Source organism: Taudactylus pleione, unplaced genomic scaffold (assembly GCF_031769625.1).
Source record: "Taudactylus pleione unplaced genomic scaffold, aTauple2 ptg000113l, whole genome shotgun sequence".
Lineage (NCBI taxonomy): Eukaryota > Metazoa > Chordata > Amphibia > Anura > Myobatrachidae > Taudactylus > Taudactylus pleione.
In genome coordinates this window covers 15,184,981-15,202,460 of record NW_028284515.1, presented here as the reverse complement: position 1 = coordinate 15,202,460, position 17,480 = coordinate 15,184,981, and the positions used below count along the sequence as shown (strand labels likewise).

At 47.9% G+C, this 17,480-nt stretch overlaps 1 protein-coding gene across 1 annotated transcript in view; it reads right to left on the bottom strand.

Annotated features, from left to right (window-relative positions):
- The window catches only part of CDAN1 (codanin 1), a 101,673-nt gene that overhangs the window by 14,929 nt on the left and 69,264 nt on the right, over positions 1 to 17,480 (bottom strand). Inside the window, exons 17-23 of the mRNA XM_088471261.1 lie at positions 17,221 to 17,275; positions 14,220 to 14,353; positions 13,547 to 13,650; positions 12,800 to 12,949; positions 1,384 to 1,447; positions 295 to 373; positions 66 to 220 (exon numbers count right to left, since the gene is read on the bottom strand). Coding sequence (XP_088327387.1) covers positions 66 to 220; positions 295 to 373; positions 1,384 to 1,447; positions 12,800 to 12,949; positions 13,547 to 13,650; positions 14,220 to 14,353; positions 17,221 to 17,275 — 741 coding nt within the window. The remainder of the gene's footprint in view (positions 1 to 65; positions 221 to 294; positions 374 to 1,383; positions 1,448 to 12,799; positions 12,950 to 13,546; positions 13,651 to 14,219; positions 14,354 to 17,220; positions 17,276 to 17,480) is intronic.

Below are 17,480 nucleotides of genomic sequence, written 5' to 3'. Positions count from 1 at the left end.
AGCCTTTGGTGGAATGTCTGCTTAGTGATAAGTCCTCTATACGCGGCTACACACCACACACCTACCTTTATCTCTGTAATGAGCCTGGAGGGGAGGGTGACTTTGTGCTCACACCCTTTCCGACACCCTTTCTTCACCTCCTCGCAGTTCCCCGATGACATCACACTCTGTGACCTCACCATGCGAGTGAAAGTCGTCTTCACTTCTCTTCTGATTAATGCTGAGATGGATAGAAGAATATTATAATTCTGCCCATACTGCATCTCTGACACTTCTATAGACTGACCCAGCTACCTGAGATGTTGGTATTTAGCCATGTGCTGGCCTTCTCTATTGCCAGGGACACTGCGATATCTTCAGCGCTACTCAGGACCTGGTGTTTTAAAAAAAAAAAAAAAAAAAAAGCACTTTAAATAACTGCTCACTCAAAATCTGATTTAAATTCATATTCCACTATTGATGAATAGATTAGCAAATAGCAATCCCCAGTCTCTCCCTCTGACAGGCTCAGACAGGATTGGCAGCGGCCCACCCTGCTTGCCTTGCCCTGCATGTGTGACAGTGCGGGATCCCCTTGGGGCCGAGTCACTATGGAGTGGAGCCATGCACAATGACCTGATATGGTAGGGGAAGTTCTCCCATGGACAGGGCCATGACTGGAGAGGGCCATCAGTGGAAGATGTTTTTCCCTCATGTAGCACCTACTCCCTGGTGGGCTTTGCAGATTAGAAAGCCAGTCAGAATTAGTTCTTTGCCTCGCCAGTCCAGGCTGATAGAGACGTAAGTTACACTGGTTGGCCTAGCACCCTGCCTGGGAAAATGAAAGCACCCCCAAATCTCAATATTGTCAAAAGCGTTATCCCGAGTACATTGTCACAGCGTTATCCCGAGTACATTGTCACAGCGTTATCCCGAGTACATTGTCACAGCGTTATCCCGAGTACATTGTCACAGCGTTATCCCGAGTACATTGTCACAGCGTTATCCCGAGTACTTTGTCACAGCGTTATCCCGCGTACATTGTCACAGCGTTATCCCGGATACATTGGCACAGCGTTATCCCGGATACATTGTCACAGCGTTATCCCGCGTACATTGTCACAGCGTTATCCCAAGTACATTGTCACAGCGTTATCCTGAAACAACCCCCCCCCCCCCTGAAAACAACTTCTTCCTGGGACCCTGCTGTCTTCCTGTACCACACCATCCCCTCGCTCTGTCCCCCTCCCCTCTCAAACTACAGTATTTATCCAACACTGAAAAATGTTTTTTTTTTTTTTTTTTTTTTTTATGTAAAACAAATTATTCCTGCAACAACACAAAAATCCCCAACAAATAAAACATGAAAACAGGGCCCCATAACGGTATCACAAAGCTACTCACACATGCAGAGGTCTCCTCCGGTAACAGGACTCTCACAGCCTCCGGAGCCTTCTTCTTGCAGTATCTAGAAAGTGTAACATGACATAGTTATTACCCATAGAACAAATATGTACAAAATGGTCACTGGATGGACCACGGTTATAAGATCGTTCATCTAATACCAAAATGCTGATGTCTCACAAATGACAAGTTAGTCTGAACTTATCTCACTGCCAGGCTTGTGTCTGTGTGAACGTTATTAGGGAGAATTATATTGCTGCATTCTTAATATCGGCAGAAGAGGAAGAACAGCATATTCTATTATGTGCACCTTGTGCTCCAACTGATGTAACACTATCCCGGGGACAGAAGCTACACAGAGGAGGGGGACATGAAAATGGCTGTAAGTGTAAAAATGCTGCTGGATACAAGATCTCCTTACCACCACCAGTTCTGGTTAGGATGCTGGGGGATAGAGCACACAAAAGGCACAGTATACAGCACACCATAGATACTCCGTACACAGGAAAAGCGCAAGGAGGAAAGGGGGCAGCATAAATCTCAGAAGTGAAAACTAAGGGCCTGATTCAGCTTTGGGAATAAGAGTGAGATTTAGCACGTAACTGATCATCTTGGTGACACCATGCTGCACTGCAGGTGGGGCAGATGTAACATGTGCAGAGAGATTTAGATTTGGGAGGGAGGTATCCAAACTGACATCTAAAGTGCAGAGTAATAATAAAGCTGTGCAGTATTTGTGGGCTACATGTAAAAGCAGCCAGTATTTACCCTACATGCAAAATAACAAGAGGTATGGTAAGAACTTACCTTTGTTATCTCTGTTTCTACGAAGTCCATAGGGTCCACAGGGTTGACCTTGGGGTATAGCTGGATCTGGATCCACGGGCACCACGCAGTTAAAGCTTTGCTGCTCCCAGGATGCACTTGGGTCCGTCCTCCTCTATACCCCACCCCCGGCCACAGGCACCTCAGTTGGTAAGCAGCTAAGGCCGGAGGAGGAGACTAAACAGAGAGAAGGAAGACTGGAACACACAAGAAACCATACTCACAGAAATGGGAGACGGAAAACCGGTGACCAGCCACACAGCCCATTTGAAGCCAGGTGCGTCAGGGCGGGCGCCCTGTGGACCCTATGGACTTCGTAGAAACAGAGATAACAAAGTTAAGTTCTTACCATATCTCTTGTTTTCTACTTCAGGGTCCATAGGGGGTCCACAGGGTTGACCTTGGGGATGTCCCAAAGCAGTTCAACTAAGGGCGGGGACGCTCCTGTGCTGAAAGGAGTACCCGGCGCCCAAAGGATGCATCCTGAGAGGCGAAGGTGTCAAACGCATAGAACCTCAAAAACGTTTGAATGGAAGACCAAGTGGCCGCCTTACACAGCTGAACAGCGGAGGCGCCACGTCTAGCAGCCCAAGAGGGACCCACAGAACGAGTGGAATGAGCCTTAACAGAGGCTGGCACAGGTAAACCCTCCTGTGCATAAGCCTCACAAATAACTGAACGAAGCCAACGGGCTACCGTTTGCTTGTTGGCAGGCCAACCCCTCTTGTGAAAACCGAAGAGGACAAACAACGAATCCGACTTCCTAACTGAAGCAGTCCGGTCCACATAGATTCTAAGTGCCCGGACTACATCCAAGGAAGTCTCACCAGCTGAAAGATCAGGTGACTGAAAAGCTGGCACGACAAGCTCCTGATTAATGTGGAACTTGGAGACCACTTTGGGCAAAAATTCAGGACGAGTGCGGAGCACCGCTCTGTCCTGATGAAAATTCAGAAAAGGGGGGCGACAGGAAAGCGCCCCCAACTCTGACACCCTCCTGGCAGAAGCAATTGCTAGGAGAAAAACGGTCTTGAACGTCAGCCACTTGAGGTCCACCACCTCAAAAGGAGGACCCTGCAAGACCCGTAGCACCACCGCCAAGTCCCAAGGAGCCACAAGAGGCACGAAGGGAGGCTGTATCCTGAGAACACCCTGGAAAAAGGTGTGAACATCCGGTAGTGTAGCAATCCGTCGCTGAAACCACACGGACAAAGCAGACACATGAACCTTCAGAGAGGCCAGGCGTAAGCCGAGGTCCAAACCTGATTGAAGAAACTCCAAGATTCTGGAAACCCGGAACACCTGAGGATCATAGTTTCTGGATTCACACCACTGAAAGTAAGTGCGCCACACCCTGTGGTAAATCCGTGCGGAGGCAGGCTTGCGTGCCCTAAGCATGGTACCAATAACCGAACTGGAGAAACCCCTAGACCTCAAGACGGCTGTCTCAAGAGCCACGCCGTCAAAGACAGCCGACCCAGATCCGGGTAAAGGCAGGGCCCTTGAGACAACAGGTCCCGACGCTGAGGAAGAAGGTACGGAGCGTCGATGGAGATACCCCTCAGATCGGAGTACCAAGGACGTCTGGGCCACGCCGGAGCAACCAGCACGAGCGTGCCGCCATCCTGCTTGAATTTCCGCAGAACCCGAGGAAGTAAGGATATCGGAGGAAACAGATACGTCAGGTGAAACGTCCATTTCACTGACAGCGCGTCTACCAGACTGGCGCCTGCGTCCCTTGTCCTTGACCCATAAATGGGCAACTTGTGATTGTGACGGGAGGCCATCAAGTCCAGCTCCGGCAGCCCCCACCTGTCCACGAGTAGCTGAAACACCTCTGGGTGAAGCGACCATTCCCCGGGATGCACGTTGTGACGGCTGAGGAAGTCCGCCTCCCAATTGAGGACTCCGGGAATGAAGACTGCCGAGATCGCTGGAATGTGACACTCCGCCCAAGCAAGGATGCGAGACACCTCCGACATCGCTGCCCGACTTCGAGTTCCTCCTTGGTGGTTGATATACGCCACCGTGGTGGCGTTGTCGGACTGCACCTGAACCGCCCTTCCGTGAAGAGCGGGACCGGACGACTGCAGGGCCCGATAAACCGCCCGCAGTTCCAGAATGTTGATGGGAAGAAGAGCTTCTTCCGCAGACCAACGACCCTGAAGTGACAACGAGCCGGTCACTGCCCCCCAACCCCGAAGACTGGCATCCGTCGTGAGCAGGACCCAGTCCGGGATCCAAAAGGGGCGCCCCTCGACCAGATGAGCTGTCTGAAGCCACCAAGCCAAAGACTGCCAAACCCCCGGGGACAACACCAGCAACTGAGAGCGGATCCGGTGAGGTAACCCGTTCCATTCCGATAGAATCAGCCCCTGCAGAGGCCGGGAATGGAACTGGGCAAATTCCACCATGTCGAATGTTGACACCATGGAGCCCAAAACCCTCATAGACGAATGGACCGACAGGCGGCAACTGCTCAGGCAACTGTGTATCCTCAGCTGCAGGGAGGAGACCTTCTCCGGGGTCAGGAAGATCCTTTGCTGACGAGAATCCAGCAGGGCTCCCAAATGAACCATCCGCTGAGATGGAATCAGGGAGGACTTTTCCAATTTATCAGCCACCCGTGCTCTTGCAGGCAAGCGACCGTCAAGTGGAGATGATGAAGCAGTACCTCCGGGGAACTCGCCAGCAACAGGAGGTCGTCCAGATACGGTAGTAGCAGTACATTCTGGTTCCGAAGATGTGCGGCCATGACCGCCATAATCTTCGTGAACACCCTCGGTGCCGTGGAGAGACCAAAGGGTAGCGCCCGGAACTGGTAATGGTGTTGAAGGATAGCGAACCTCAGATAACGCTGGTGCGAAGGTGCTATCGGAACATGGAGGTAGGCGTCCTGGATATCCAGGGACACCATGTAATCCCCCGGTTCCATCACCAGAATGATGGAACGTAACGTTTCCATCCTGAACTTGGGAACTCTGAGGAATTTGTTCAGAGACTTCAAGTTGAGGATAGGGCGATGAGAACCATTGGGTTTCCACACCAGAAACAGAGAAGAATAGTACCCCGTCCCTCGTTGTAATTGAGGAACGGGAACAATGACCCCTGCTGTCAGCAAGGACTCTATAGCTTCCTGAATCTGTAAAGACTTGGTCGTATCCTGAGAAGGACTCGTGCAGAAAAACTTGTGGGGTGGTCTGTGCCGAAAAGACAGGGCGTACCCCTGGGAGACCACTTCTCGAACCCAGGCATCCGTGGTGGTATTGTGCCAGCACTGGGCAAATAGAAGTCGGCCTCCCACTCTGGTGTCCCCCAGAGGGAGGCCCGTCCCATCAGGCAGAAGGTTTATCTTCCTGCTTGGAAGAAGGGCGCCTGGCACTCCAGGGCTGCTTCTTGGGCTTAGAAGCGGCCTTGGTCGTCGACTGCCTCAGGAAGGACTGACCTTTTGCCTTGCCCTGAACCCGAAAGGACCGAAAAGCAGAGCTCCGTACCTTGGTAGGAGCAGAAGCCGAAGGGAGGAAGGCTGATTTAGACTTAGCCAGAGTGTCCACAATTTTGTCCAAGTCTGGACCAAAAAGCAACTCCCCATTAAAAGGTAAGGCCTCCAGTCCCTTTTTGGAGTCAGCGTCAGCTCTCCAAGACCTCAGCCACAAGGACCAACGCGCCGACACAGCTGCAGCCGACACCCGAGAGGTTAGCAGGCTTGCGTCTAACGATGCTTCTCCAATGTAGGAAGCCGCATCCCTCATTTGACCTATCAACGCTCTCTGGATCTCCGGAGCATCTTCCGGAAAGCTATCCTCCAAAGCATTGGCCCTGCTCTTCATGGCCTTAGCCACCCAAGAGATGGCCATGGACGGACGGGCCACCGCCCCCGAGAGAGAGTAGATAGACTTCAAACAAGTCTCCACCTTCCTGTCCGTGGGATCTTTCAGGGAGGAGATCGACGGCAAAGGCAGCGTAGCGCTTTTAATTAAGCGGGTAACGTGGGAATCCACCGCTGGAGGAGTTTCCCACTTCCTGCAATGAGCCTCCGGAAACGGATAGTTCGAAGCCAACCGCTTCTGTGGTTGGAACCTCTTGCTGGGCAACTGCCAGGCCCCTGCCATATGATCCGTCAATTGATCGGACAGGGGAAAAACCGTCGAAGCTACCTTGGCCTTTTTAAAATTTGGGTATTTTGACCTGGGGGCGGGCACATCCTCCTCAATGTGAAGGATGGCCCGCACCGCCCTAACCAATGCCGGCACATTAATGGAAGACTTAGCCTCCATCTCCTGGGCCCCGGCATCCGAGTCAGAGTCTTCATGGATCTCCCCGTCATCCGAAGACACGTCCGTGTCCGTGAACTGAGCCACCAGTGAAGCCGGAACGGAACGCTTGGACGCCCGTGGGGGCAAATCACTGTGCAACATATGTTGAAAAGCCGATGACGAAGCCGCCAGACTCTGAACAGAGCTGGAGAGGACGTCCACCCAAGGCGGGGGTACTGCCTGAGGATACCCCTGAAAAGGTACCATCGACTGCTGCGGCACCGTTGGGGATTGCACGTATACCGGCAAACCCGCATAAGGACCCACAGTCTAAGACCCGGGAGGAGACTGCACCAGACGAGTCACACCTGGGGAACGGGGGATGGTAGGCTGGGGCAACGCCCTAGAAGGGGCCGCAGTCGGGACCGCAAGTCGGTCCGCGATTGACGCCAGCACTTGCGTAAACATCGCCCACGGAGGATCCTGCGCCACCGGGGGTTTAGAGGGTCCAGGTACCAACTGGCACCGCCCGCACAGACCGTCCTGAGACAAATCTGCCCCGTCAACCCCTGCCGAACAGCGTCGGCAGGAAAACAACACAGGAGCCTCGGAGCGCTCATTCCCCTCATCAGACATGACACAAACTTTTTTGCAATAAAAGTGTCTCACCGAAACGAGGTAAGACGTATAACACCCACGCACTCCCAAGTATGCAACCCAAACAGCCCACAATATGGTACTGAGGAGCACACCGCAGTATGTGACGGACCTCACAAATACGTAGATTTATATAAGTGAGGTACACAGAAAGAACACCCCTCCCCCACGCACCTGCGGGCCGTAGGAGAAGGAAAGGGATAGGTAAAAAGCTGACAGTAAGTAGAAAATAAGCACAGACAGCAGCACTAGCAAAAGTCACATACCATGCAGAGAAGTATTACTCACTGCACCTTCCGCTACAATCAACCTCCCAGATTCAGTGTCTGGGAGGGCTATAGCGCTGCGAACACTGTCCTTTGCAGGGGGAGAGGTACGCAGGGGGACTGGTCCACTGGAAGCCTGCCTGGGAGCTCTGCGATGCTGCCTGAAGATGGCCGCCGGAGAGCTCTGAGGAGAAGTGGCCAGGAGATAACAGCCCAGCGACGCCAGCACACATGAGAGAAGGCGCGCTGGGCTGAGGGGAGGAGCGCTGAAGCAGGGAAGGCTGCCTCCCCTGCTAGTACTAAACCCACGGGGAAGCCGGTTCCCCGCCGGTACTTACACCCCAGGGGCCAGCGGTCACGCGGGGTATTCCTGAAGAGGGGGAGCCCGCCGCCGGTCTGTCCCCAGAGACCGGCGGCATGAAGACTGCATTATCCCCGCGTGCAGCACACGGCTTACCTGGCCCCTTCAGTCCGGCAGCAGTCCTTGGGAGGTCCCGGAGCCACGCTAGTACTGACTCCGGGGTCCCGCTGCGATCCCCGGATCAGTACTGGCGTCGCAGCGCCAGCGGGGCTGTTGGAGCGGCAGCGTAGACGTCCAGATGGACAGTCTGATGCTGCCGCTCTGAAGACAGTAAAAATAAAATAATAAAATCTTTGTTTTTTTAAAAATAAAAAATAAAGCTATGGGGCTGCTTATGCAGCCCCAGTGCGCAGGGTGACTCTACTCCGGCCGGGCACCAACTAAAACTGAGGTGCCTGTGGCCGGGGGTGGGGTATAGAGGAGGACGGACCCAAGTGCATCCTGGGAGCAGCAAAGCTTTAACTGCGTGGTGCCCGTGGATCCAAATCCAGCTATACCCCAAGGTCAACCCTGTGGACCCCCTATGGACCCTGAAGTAGAAAAATTTATGTATTTACACCCCTTGCATTGCAACATGGTTTGTCCAGGTACACAGTTAAGTGCTATGTGATTCTCTATTGCCAAAGCTGAATCAGGCCCTAAGATCACGAGAACCTGTCAAATAATTTGTAGAGGGAAACTTATTCCATATAGTACCTAGTGCACTATGTAATTGCCTAGCACAAACAGATAAACCAAGGTGTATATTTCTCTTACACTGGAACAAATGCGGTTTAGAATTATTGGTTGAGCTCAGGTACTTAAATGCACTAAAAGAACACAGTAAGGGACTCCGCACTGGATTAAATCAATTTTAAGACCATAAGAAAGAAACCAACGTATGTATAAGTCATAAGGGTGTTGTAAGAACATCCCATATCCATAAACTGGTTGGTGGTGCTCCCCTGGAGTAAGGGCTATACACAACTCGCAAAGATTATCCTATAAAGTAGGACAACAGAAAGATACTCCTTTTTGGGGGCACTCTTTAGTAAATCATATCTATAGAAAATTACCTAATACATAACTTTTATTATTGAAAGCACTTAAAAGGACAAAGACAGACAAACAACGATAAACATAAATCACAATATATACATGTTTTTAGAAAAAGGAATTAGCTCTACGGTGTTGTGTGCCATATATAACCGTAGAGTTTGTAGATTGATTATACCGCGGTATTAATAAACCAATTATAACCACAATATATGAAACACATAATAAGAAAAAAAAAGAGACTGGATATACAATGTAATAGCCTATTATATCCCTTCACCTTGCAATGCGAAAATATTGAATATACTTGATATCCCTTTCTTTTTGCTGCTTCTTTAGTCAATATCTCATAATTATGAACATTAGAGTGGTCCTTTATAAATAATAGCAGAAGTCCATGCCAATCCAAAAGAGGCATGTAAAACTCTGCATGTTATATCAGGCAATTCATTTATATGTGTAAACAATTAGATAGTCACATCAGTCATGCGGCATATATTGAGTTATATGTGACAAAAATAGATAATTCCATTGTAATCAAGCAGCATGCAACAGTTTATCCATATAAATAATAGTTGGTTACATCACAGTCTGGTAACATACATTTTGTTAATAGAGATATACACCCTTTAGGATATCTAGAGGTTAATTGCACATGACAGTCAGATCATTATAGTCTGATCAATACCATCTGAGTAGTAATACCATCTGAGTAGTAATACCATCTGAGTAGTAATACCATCTGAGTAGTAATACCATCTGAGTAGCAAGATATCTAGGGGTTATTTGCGCATGACAGTCAGATCATTATAGTTAAATCAATACCATCTAAATGGCAAGTATCACTCATAATACCATCAATACCATCTGAGTAGCGAGATATCTAGGATTTATTAGCGCATGACAGTCAGATCATTATAATTAGATCAATACCATCTCAATGGCAAGTATCGCTCATAGTGAGCAGACCAGGGAGAAAGACATGTACGGTACCTCTCCGGAGTCCCCGCGGTGTGCTTCGGGGCTACAAACAAACGCCTGCCAGGAGGTCAGCTGGGCACAGCTGATACTCACGTGACCTGGACGCGCGTTTCGCTGTTCGGGCTTTATCAAACAGGAAGCCAAGTGCACTCCAAGACCAGCCTCTCCATAACCCCTACATTTCGTTCTTTTGCAAATGCCCCGGGAGCAGGGCGCTTCAAGGAACTGCTGCCTGAGGCCGCCTTAAGCACTTACACTTGTGTAACCTTCAGGTCTATTTATTTTCTTTATTTAGGTTTAGGGGCATCACTGCCGTGTAGTAACAGCCAGGTAGTTATACTGTGTGTTTAAATGGGGACTGTGCTGAGAAAAGCAAGTCACAACCTGTCCATTAACTGCTGTCTAGAGGGGAACCCGGCCAGTGCTGCTACAGGTGCTGACCATGGACCTGTGCAGCTGCTGCCGGTGTTCACAGGAGCCTTTCAAGTGGTTATAAATGCAAAAAAAAAAAAGTGGGTTATTCCCACTTTTCCTAATGTATTAAAAGGAGATTTCGATAAAGGATATACAACACAGGGCTATAAAGACAATAGGGGCAGAGGAGCCTGCAGTGAGGATGTACAGTCTAGAAGGAGGTGTAAGAGAGACATCAGGTGGGGGATCCGCCCAGGTGGTGCAGGGGGACAGGATGGTGAAGAAGATGAAGAAGTTTGGCAGAGTCTTGGCATAGGGTACTAGGTGGTGACAGGGACCTGTAAGGGGCATGGTTTGTGGTTGAGTAGGCACTATACCACCGAAACAGGTGGGGGCAAAAGGCCAATTGCACTAGTAGACCTCTTGCAGCTAGACGTGTCACCCAGCTATGGCTGAAGGGATCTCTGGCGAAATCCAGGCAGATATGTCAGTCTGCAATTACAGCAGGCAGGGCTGGAGCAATGCTCACCTTGGGACATGGAAAAGAAGGCTGGAGCCACAACCTCAAATGCACAGCAGGCCAGAGCCGCAGCCTTGAGTTATCTGCAGGCCGAAGTAAGATTCGCGGATTGGAGAGGTGGAAGAGAGGATCCGGAGGAAAAACAGGGAGGTGAGTGGGACTTCAGCCAATCCAAAAGAGTTAGAGCCCAGGTTAACATGAAAAAAGCAGGGCTTGGTGATCAAAACCAATAACAATTTTTTTTTAAAGGCAGGATTTCCCTTACAAATGGTCTGCCTGCATTCTGCACTAACCCCATTACCAGAATCTGATATCTTGCAAGACTGGGAAGCTGCAACATGAAAGCTGAAGGCACTTGGGAATGAGAATTGTGCATAATGCAAGACGACTCGGAGCAGAGGCACTAGGTACTATATAAAATAAAGTAGCATATAAAACATTGTAGGTCCTCTAACTTTGATATCTATAGAGTACGGAAATATTGCATACATTTGTTGATGGTCTATTGTATCACACGTGGCCATCAAATATGTTAAGAATGGTAATAATGGGACCCAGAGTGCACCTGAAAATCCCCGGGCTGCATTTAGACTCCCTCCTGCCTCCTCCTCATAAGGAATCTTAGGGGTTATACCTGATATTCCCCCTTTTGCTACTGCTGGATGGTGGCTCCATGGTATTACAGTGATTGAATTGAGGAAGGTAGAGTTGTTGCTTTCTGCCTATACTTTTGGCTCGTTTCCACCATCCCTACAACGTTTGAGTGTTATTTTTCTGGAATAACTCTGAGATCAGGGAATTCTTGGGCTGGTGCTCCCTCCATTGTGTCAACCTGGTTACCTGCTATGTGTGTGCTCCCGGATAATGCCCTGTGAGTGATGCTCCCTCGCCCACCCATGTGACATCTTCTCTGGTGAACCCTCCTCAACTGCTACCTGACTCTTTGACCTTCGTCCTACTGATTTCTGAACGTCTGACTGGTTGTTGTGGCTGACCATGGCTCTTAAGACACAGCAGAAGTTTTCTTCCTTGACTCAACCAATTCACTTTCAGCTTTGAGGATCTGCAGCCGCTAACAAATCTCCTCCTACAGGTTCAGCCAGCCTTCACAAATCGTCTCTTCATGTTATGCAGCCGGGTTCGATAGATGATGATACTCCTCTCACAGCTCTGATAATGCAACAAATACTCCAATCCTTCCAGGTGGATCTCATGGCTGATATACAATTTGCTTTGCAGGATGTTAAGCGAGAGTTAACTGATCTGGGGGATAGGACTGATTATCTTGAAACAAAGATGGAGGAGCTTGTGACCTCCCATAACACTCTCCTTCCTGCTCACGAATCCACTGTGGCGGTGGTTTCTGCCCTGAGACACAAGCTGGCGGACTTGGAGGTTCGATCCCGTTGCAACAATATTAAAATTCAGGGAATTTCTGGAATCGGTGTCAAATTCAGAGCTCCAAGAGTTTGCTTTTTCTCTATTTCTGCAACTCCTGCCATCTTCGGCTGAGTCTGATCTCCTCATCGATCGGATCCACCGTCTTCCCAAACTCCGTAATCTGCCTTCTTCTGCATCTAGAGATGCTCTCCTCCATATCCATTTTTATCTTGTCAAAGAGGCGAACCTCCAAGCAGCTAGGGCTGATTCAGACTCTGAAATCCTTTGAAACCTACAATTGTTTCCCGACTTCTCAGCAGCCACCCATTGTCAATTGCCGCACCTTCTACCCTCTCACCTCAACTCTTCGAGATTTCCTACCGCTGGAGATTCTCTGTCAAACTCCTTATACGACGAGATGGTTCAGCTTTCGTGGTGTCCTCTTTGGAAGCGGTACTTAAATTACTAGAGGAGTGGAACATTCCAGCCCCAAGCTTATGATTGCCCCTGAGTGGTCGCCGGTTGGGTAAGATTGTGCAGTATCCAGATATTAGCCTTGGTCTCTGACCGCCCCTCTTTGGACCGAGGGTTTCTGAGAGGAGTCTTCCAAGGCTTCTAATATTTACTACATTTGTGATACATTTTATTGTGTCATTTTCTTATCATTTCTTAGTTAGTCTCGCAAGAATGGTAAGAATAACTATGGATGACACAAGCTTACTCTTGTGCTTTCTGAAGTGCCTGTCGTCCACCCTCGCAGAGCTTGGCGCATACACTGTCCAGCAGCTTGCTGTGACCTGTGCTGTCCTCTGTCACTTTATCCTTCAGAACGACCTCTGCTCTTTTCACAAGATCTGCCACAAGCGTTGCCCTTCAAGACACAAACATACTGAGTTACATATTTAAATTACGAATGTCAGCACCGCACAACCCAGGTATTAGACGCATACAGTCATATTGTAAAACCTCAGCCAACATATGGCCCATAGTTCTGTGCATTGTATGAAGATACCATGTATTTGACTTATACACAGTCGCTGTGTCTTGTGACTATATAAAATCACAGAACCTTGGCATACACACTAAACGATGAGCGAACCCAGCGACAGAACGACACGATGGAACGATATATTGCGCATGCCGTATACACAGCACGATCCGGTGTATGGCCGCGCGATATATCGTTACATGCTGCAGGTTACAGTATGGCGTTGTTCATTACATCGTCCCCTCTGCAGTGCAGCAGATAAGATGAAGCGATGAACGACCCTCATGAATGCGTGCAATCAGGCGTACAATTATACCATCTTGCGTGATATATCGTTATGAACGGCGACAGAACGATATATCGTATGACGGATCAAATAATGTGTACCCAGGTTAATGAACAGTATACAGCACAGAATACATTGCTCCCTACAGCACTCTATCATTTTGCAAGCAATACAATAATGCACCAGTCCCTCACTTTATGTGCTTAACACAGTTGGATCCGATCCGCTCAGCCACGAATTCCACGGTTCTGCGCAGGGAAGGGGGCTGGTTATGGAAGAACGCTTGTTCCAGCTCGGCCTGTGCAAACAAATCCAGGTAAAAAGATTTTGCCAAAACTTGTCACATACACAGTACTACACAAATGATTCAAGCACAATTCATAATACATTTGGATAAAAATATATTAAAACCTAATTCAATATTTTGCAAACCAATATACCTGGATAAGTTTATAGGACTTATGTTTGTATGAAGAATGTAAAAAAAAACATAAAAGTAAATAATGGAGCCAAATTCACTGTTATCATAGATCTGTATCTGAAACATGGAGGAGTAGTGTAGGAATTATTTTTTTGGATAAATCAGCAAATTTCCCATGATGATTTGATGCCGCAAAAATACTGAGAATGGTGGCGTAGTGTTTAGCACTGCTACCTAACAGCACTGAGGTCACGAGTTCAATTCCCAACCAAGGTCCTGTGTGGCGTTGTGTGTGTGTCCACATGGTGGGGAATATAGAGTGTAAGCTCCACTAGGGCGTGGATTATTGTGAATGACTGAAGTTCCTCTGTAAAGCGCTGCAGAATATGTGTGCGCTATAAACATAACTGTCAATGAATAAATAAAAAAAGATCAGCCATTTTCACCTGAAGCTTCCTTTGTGATAAAGTGGGTTTTGGCATCGGAGGCTCCGCAGCAGTGGGAGTGATTTTTCTTATAAAACCACCATTCTTTGCTCCACAACCAGCCACGAAAGACATGAGCAGCTTCCGCAGTTCTCCTGATAAATGCAAATATTTGTGTTACAGACCGCAAATAGATAAAAACAAAACAAACAAACAAAAAAAAAAAACAAGAGTCTCATCCACATAGAAATAAAATAAATATAAAAAAGGGCTGGAGACAGCCCTCTGTGCACCTGGCTCCTCTCGGGCACAAATCTAAACTGAGGTAGGGTGGGGTATAGAGGGGGAGGAGCCAGCTACACATCTAAAGAAATTTAAAGTGCCAGGCTCCACTCTTACACCAGTCTATACCCCTGTGTATTCACTCCAGTGTCCCCTTGTGGATGAAGGAGAAATACTCTTCTTCCATCAATACATAGCTGTCCAGACCGCAATCAAGCACTTTGGATACACTGTGGCTTGAGCAAAGTTGAACGTTCTCCGAAATGCGCAACACATTGTGCAAGCTGCAGAACCAATGCAATCCAATTGTGACTGAAGGGGCATAACTGAGCTGTTTTTAGATGCGTCTTGCACCAAGGATAGGGCTGGTGGCAAGTGCACCCTGATGATGACAGGTATCAAACTAAGCATATGGACAAGGTCGGTCTGCTCATAAAGTGGTGCCCATGTCTGCACACAGGCCACTATGCACACTTCGCTTCAGTGCATGCAATTGCATCTGATCTGTTTAAACGGAAGTGCCTACTATCCAAGGAAGTACTGGAAGGCAGTATACACAGTCTGCTGACACTTTAAGGAAAATTACAGACCGTTACAGGTTCCAAATTAAGTGGAAAATAATGTATTGTTATTGTTTAAGTTTTTACATTTCATGTTTTTTTTTTGTTTAAATTATGTATGCTGTGCAACCAGTGGTGGATTTTGCCTAGTAAAAATTCCACCACCTCAATGTAGTCAGTGCAGTCCCTCAGTGTAGCCGCTACACTGTGTGACTGGAGGAGGCTTCCTATTGGAAGCGCTACCTGCCAGTCACGTACACCACAGGCAGTCTCAGATGGAGGTGTCTCCTCCCCCTGGGACTGCCAGTCCGGGCTGCCATTAGCAGAGAGTAGCTTCCAGTAGGAAGCCGCTTTTCTGCCTTTTCACCAGCCCTACCCGACTCCTAGGGGCTGCAGGCAATGCAGCCCTTTGGAAGCCGGTGATATGCGCATGGGCGCGCCTTGCCGCTAGTGCGCAAGCTCCAGTCACGGCGCCTGTCAGATCGATTGCGCAGGGACCCAGCCAGGAGAAGCCGGGTGAATGTGTTTCGGCGGTGGCAGCTCTCCTCATCTAAGAAGGTAGGAGCCACCGCTGGGTATAGCAGTAATCGAACGTCATTGAGGGTTTAAGTGCATAAGTCCACCACACCTCCAAGAAAAGAGGCTCTGGCAAGGTAGTAGGATAGTTCACTATACACTGCTGTTTCTACAGAAGCATGTGGGTTCTTGGTGATTAGGCTCGCTAATTAAACTCATAGCACAAATGGCAATATGCCTCAAGTACAGCTAGCAGGGGAGGATAGATGCATCTATAAATCCTAGTTGGATGTCTTTCACCTGATTGCTCCAGATCTGAATTATAAAAAAAATGTTTTATTAGATGAAAATGTGCCAAGGACATCAGTCACTTCATGCCTGGGCCCTCAACTCTACCTCAGGGGTGGCCAAACTCGGTCCTTGAGAGCTACAAACAGTTCACGTTTTCCAGGTCTCCTCACAGAATCACAAGTGAAATAATTAGCTCCACCTGTGGATCTTTCAAAATGTGTCAGTGAGTAATGACTACACCTGTGCACCTGCTGGGTGACCTGGAAAACGTGAACTGTTGGTAGCTCTCGAGGACAGCGTTTGGCCACCCCTGCTCTACCTTCATCTGATGGCCAGCTTAAAGTACAGCTGCAAAATAAAAGAGTGGTGGAACGAGTCTTACATTCCACACAGTGACCACAGAGCTAGGCCGACAGGAGGGAACAGCAGCAAAGCACAACTGCTCTTCTGAGACCGTAGTCCTTAAGGCTCCTTTTTCTCTACTACTATTAACATTGTGGTACACAACATTCAACCATGTACTACATTAAATGCATAGCTCAGACAGCTTTGCCAGCCAGCATCTGCATACATGGCTGATCTTTTAAGTATACTTTGACTTAATACCTCAACAAACCACACACATTATATATTACACACACACACACACACACTATATATATATAAAACAACAAAAGAGGCAGCGGCACTGAGGGTCTTAAGCAAAATAACGTGTATTATCACGTGTGATAATACACGTTATTTTGCTTAAGACCCTCAGTGCCGCTGCCTCTTTTGTTGTTATGCATCCATACTTGCGGAGGGCACGAGGGCCATATTAACATACCATTGGAGTGCTGAACCTTAGGACTTATATATACACACACTGCAAAATTGCTTAAACTTATACAATATAGTTCCTCTAATGTAAGAGAGTATATGAGATTGAACATCGCTTTACATCTCATATCATCAGAGCTGTAGACAACACAAAGACCATAACCTCACCATAAAGAGAGCACAGCACACAACAGAGGAGCTATAATCACTACACAAGAGCATAAATATAATAAACTAAAAAACTATAGTCAGTGCATACATACTGTAGATCATGTACAGAAAAAATGAGTTCTTAACAGAAATGAGCTAGAACCTATAAAAGTGCCACCCAGTACACAACAAAGACTGCACTACACCCGATACAAATCTTTCCAGTTCACCGGCTACACAACTACCAGTTTACCAGCAGATCATAATCGGTATGGTATTCTACCCATTTCTTACCATAGGACTGACAAACAATGACAAACACAACTGCAGTGTTGCACCACGGAAGCACCGCTATCCACTATAAAATGTTTTAGTTCTATAATGTTTAAAGGAAAAAGACTTACCAATGTAAGGACAACAGCTGTATAGAAGTTGCTGATCCACCAAAGGCACACAATCCTAAAGTAAGAGAAACATAAGGTTAAATGTTTTTCTAATTGAAGAGGCTATCGATTTATAGTCCATAAATATTGGTCAGAATTATGAGATTCAATAGCATGCAGCAATGATTCTTGTTGATTAACAGTTCAACCATGCCTGGTTAATTCAACCAATGTCCGCATACGATAATGTAACAGTTCACATTCGTAAGCTGACATAAATG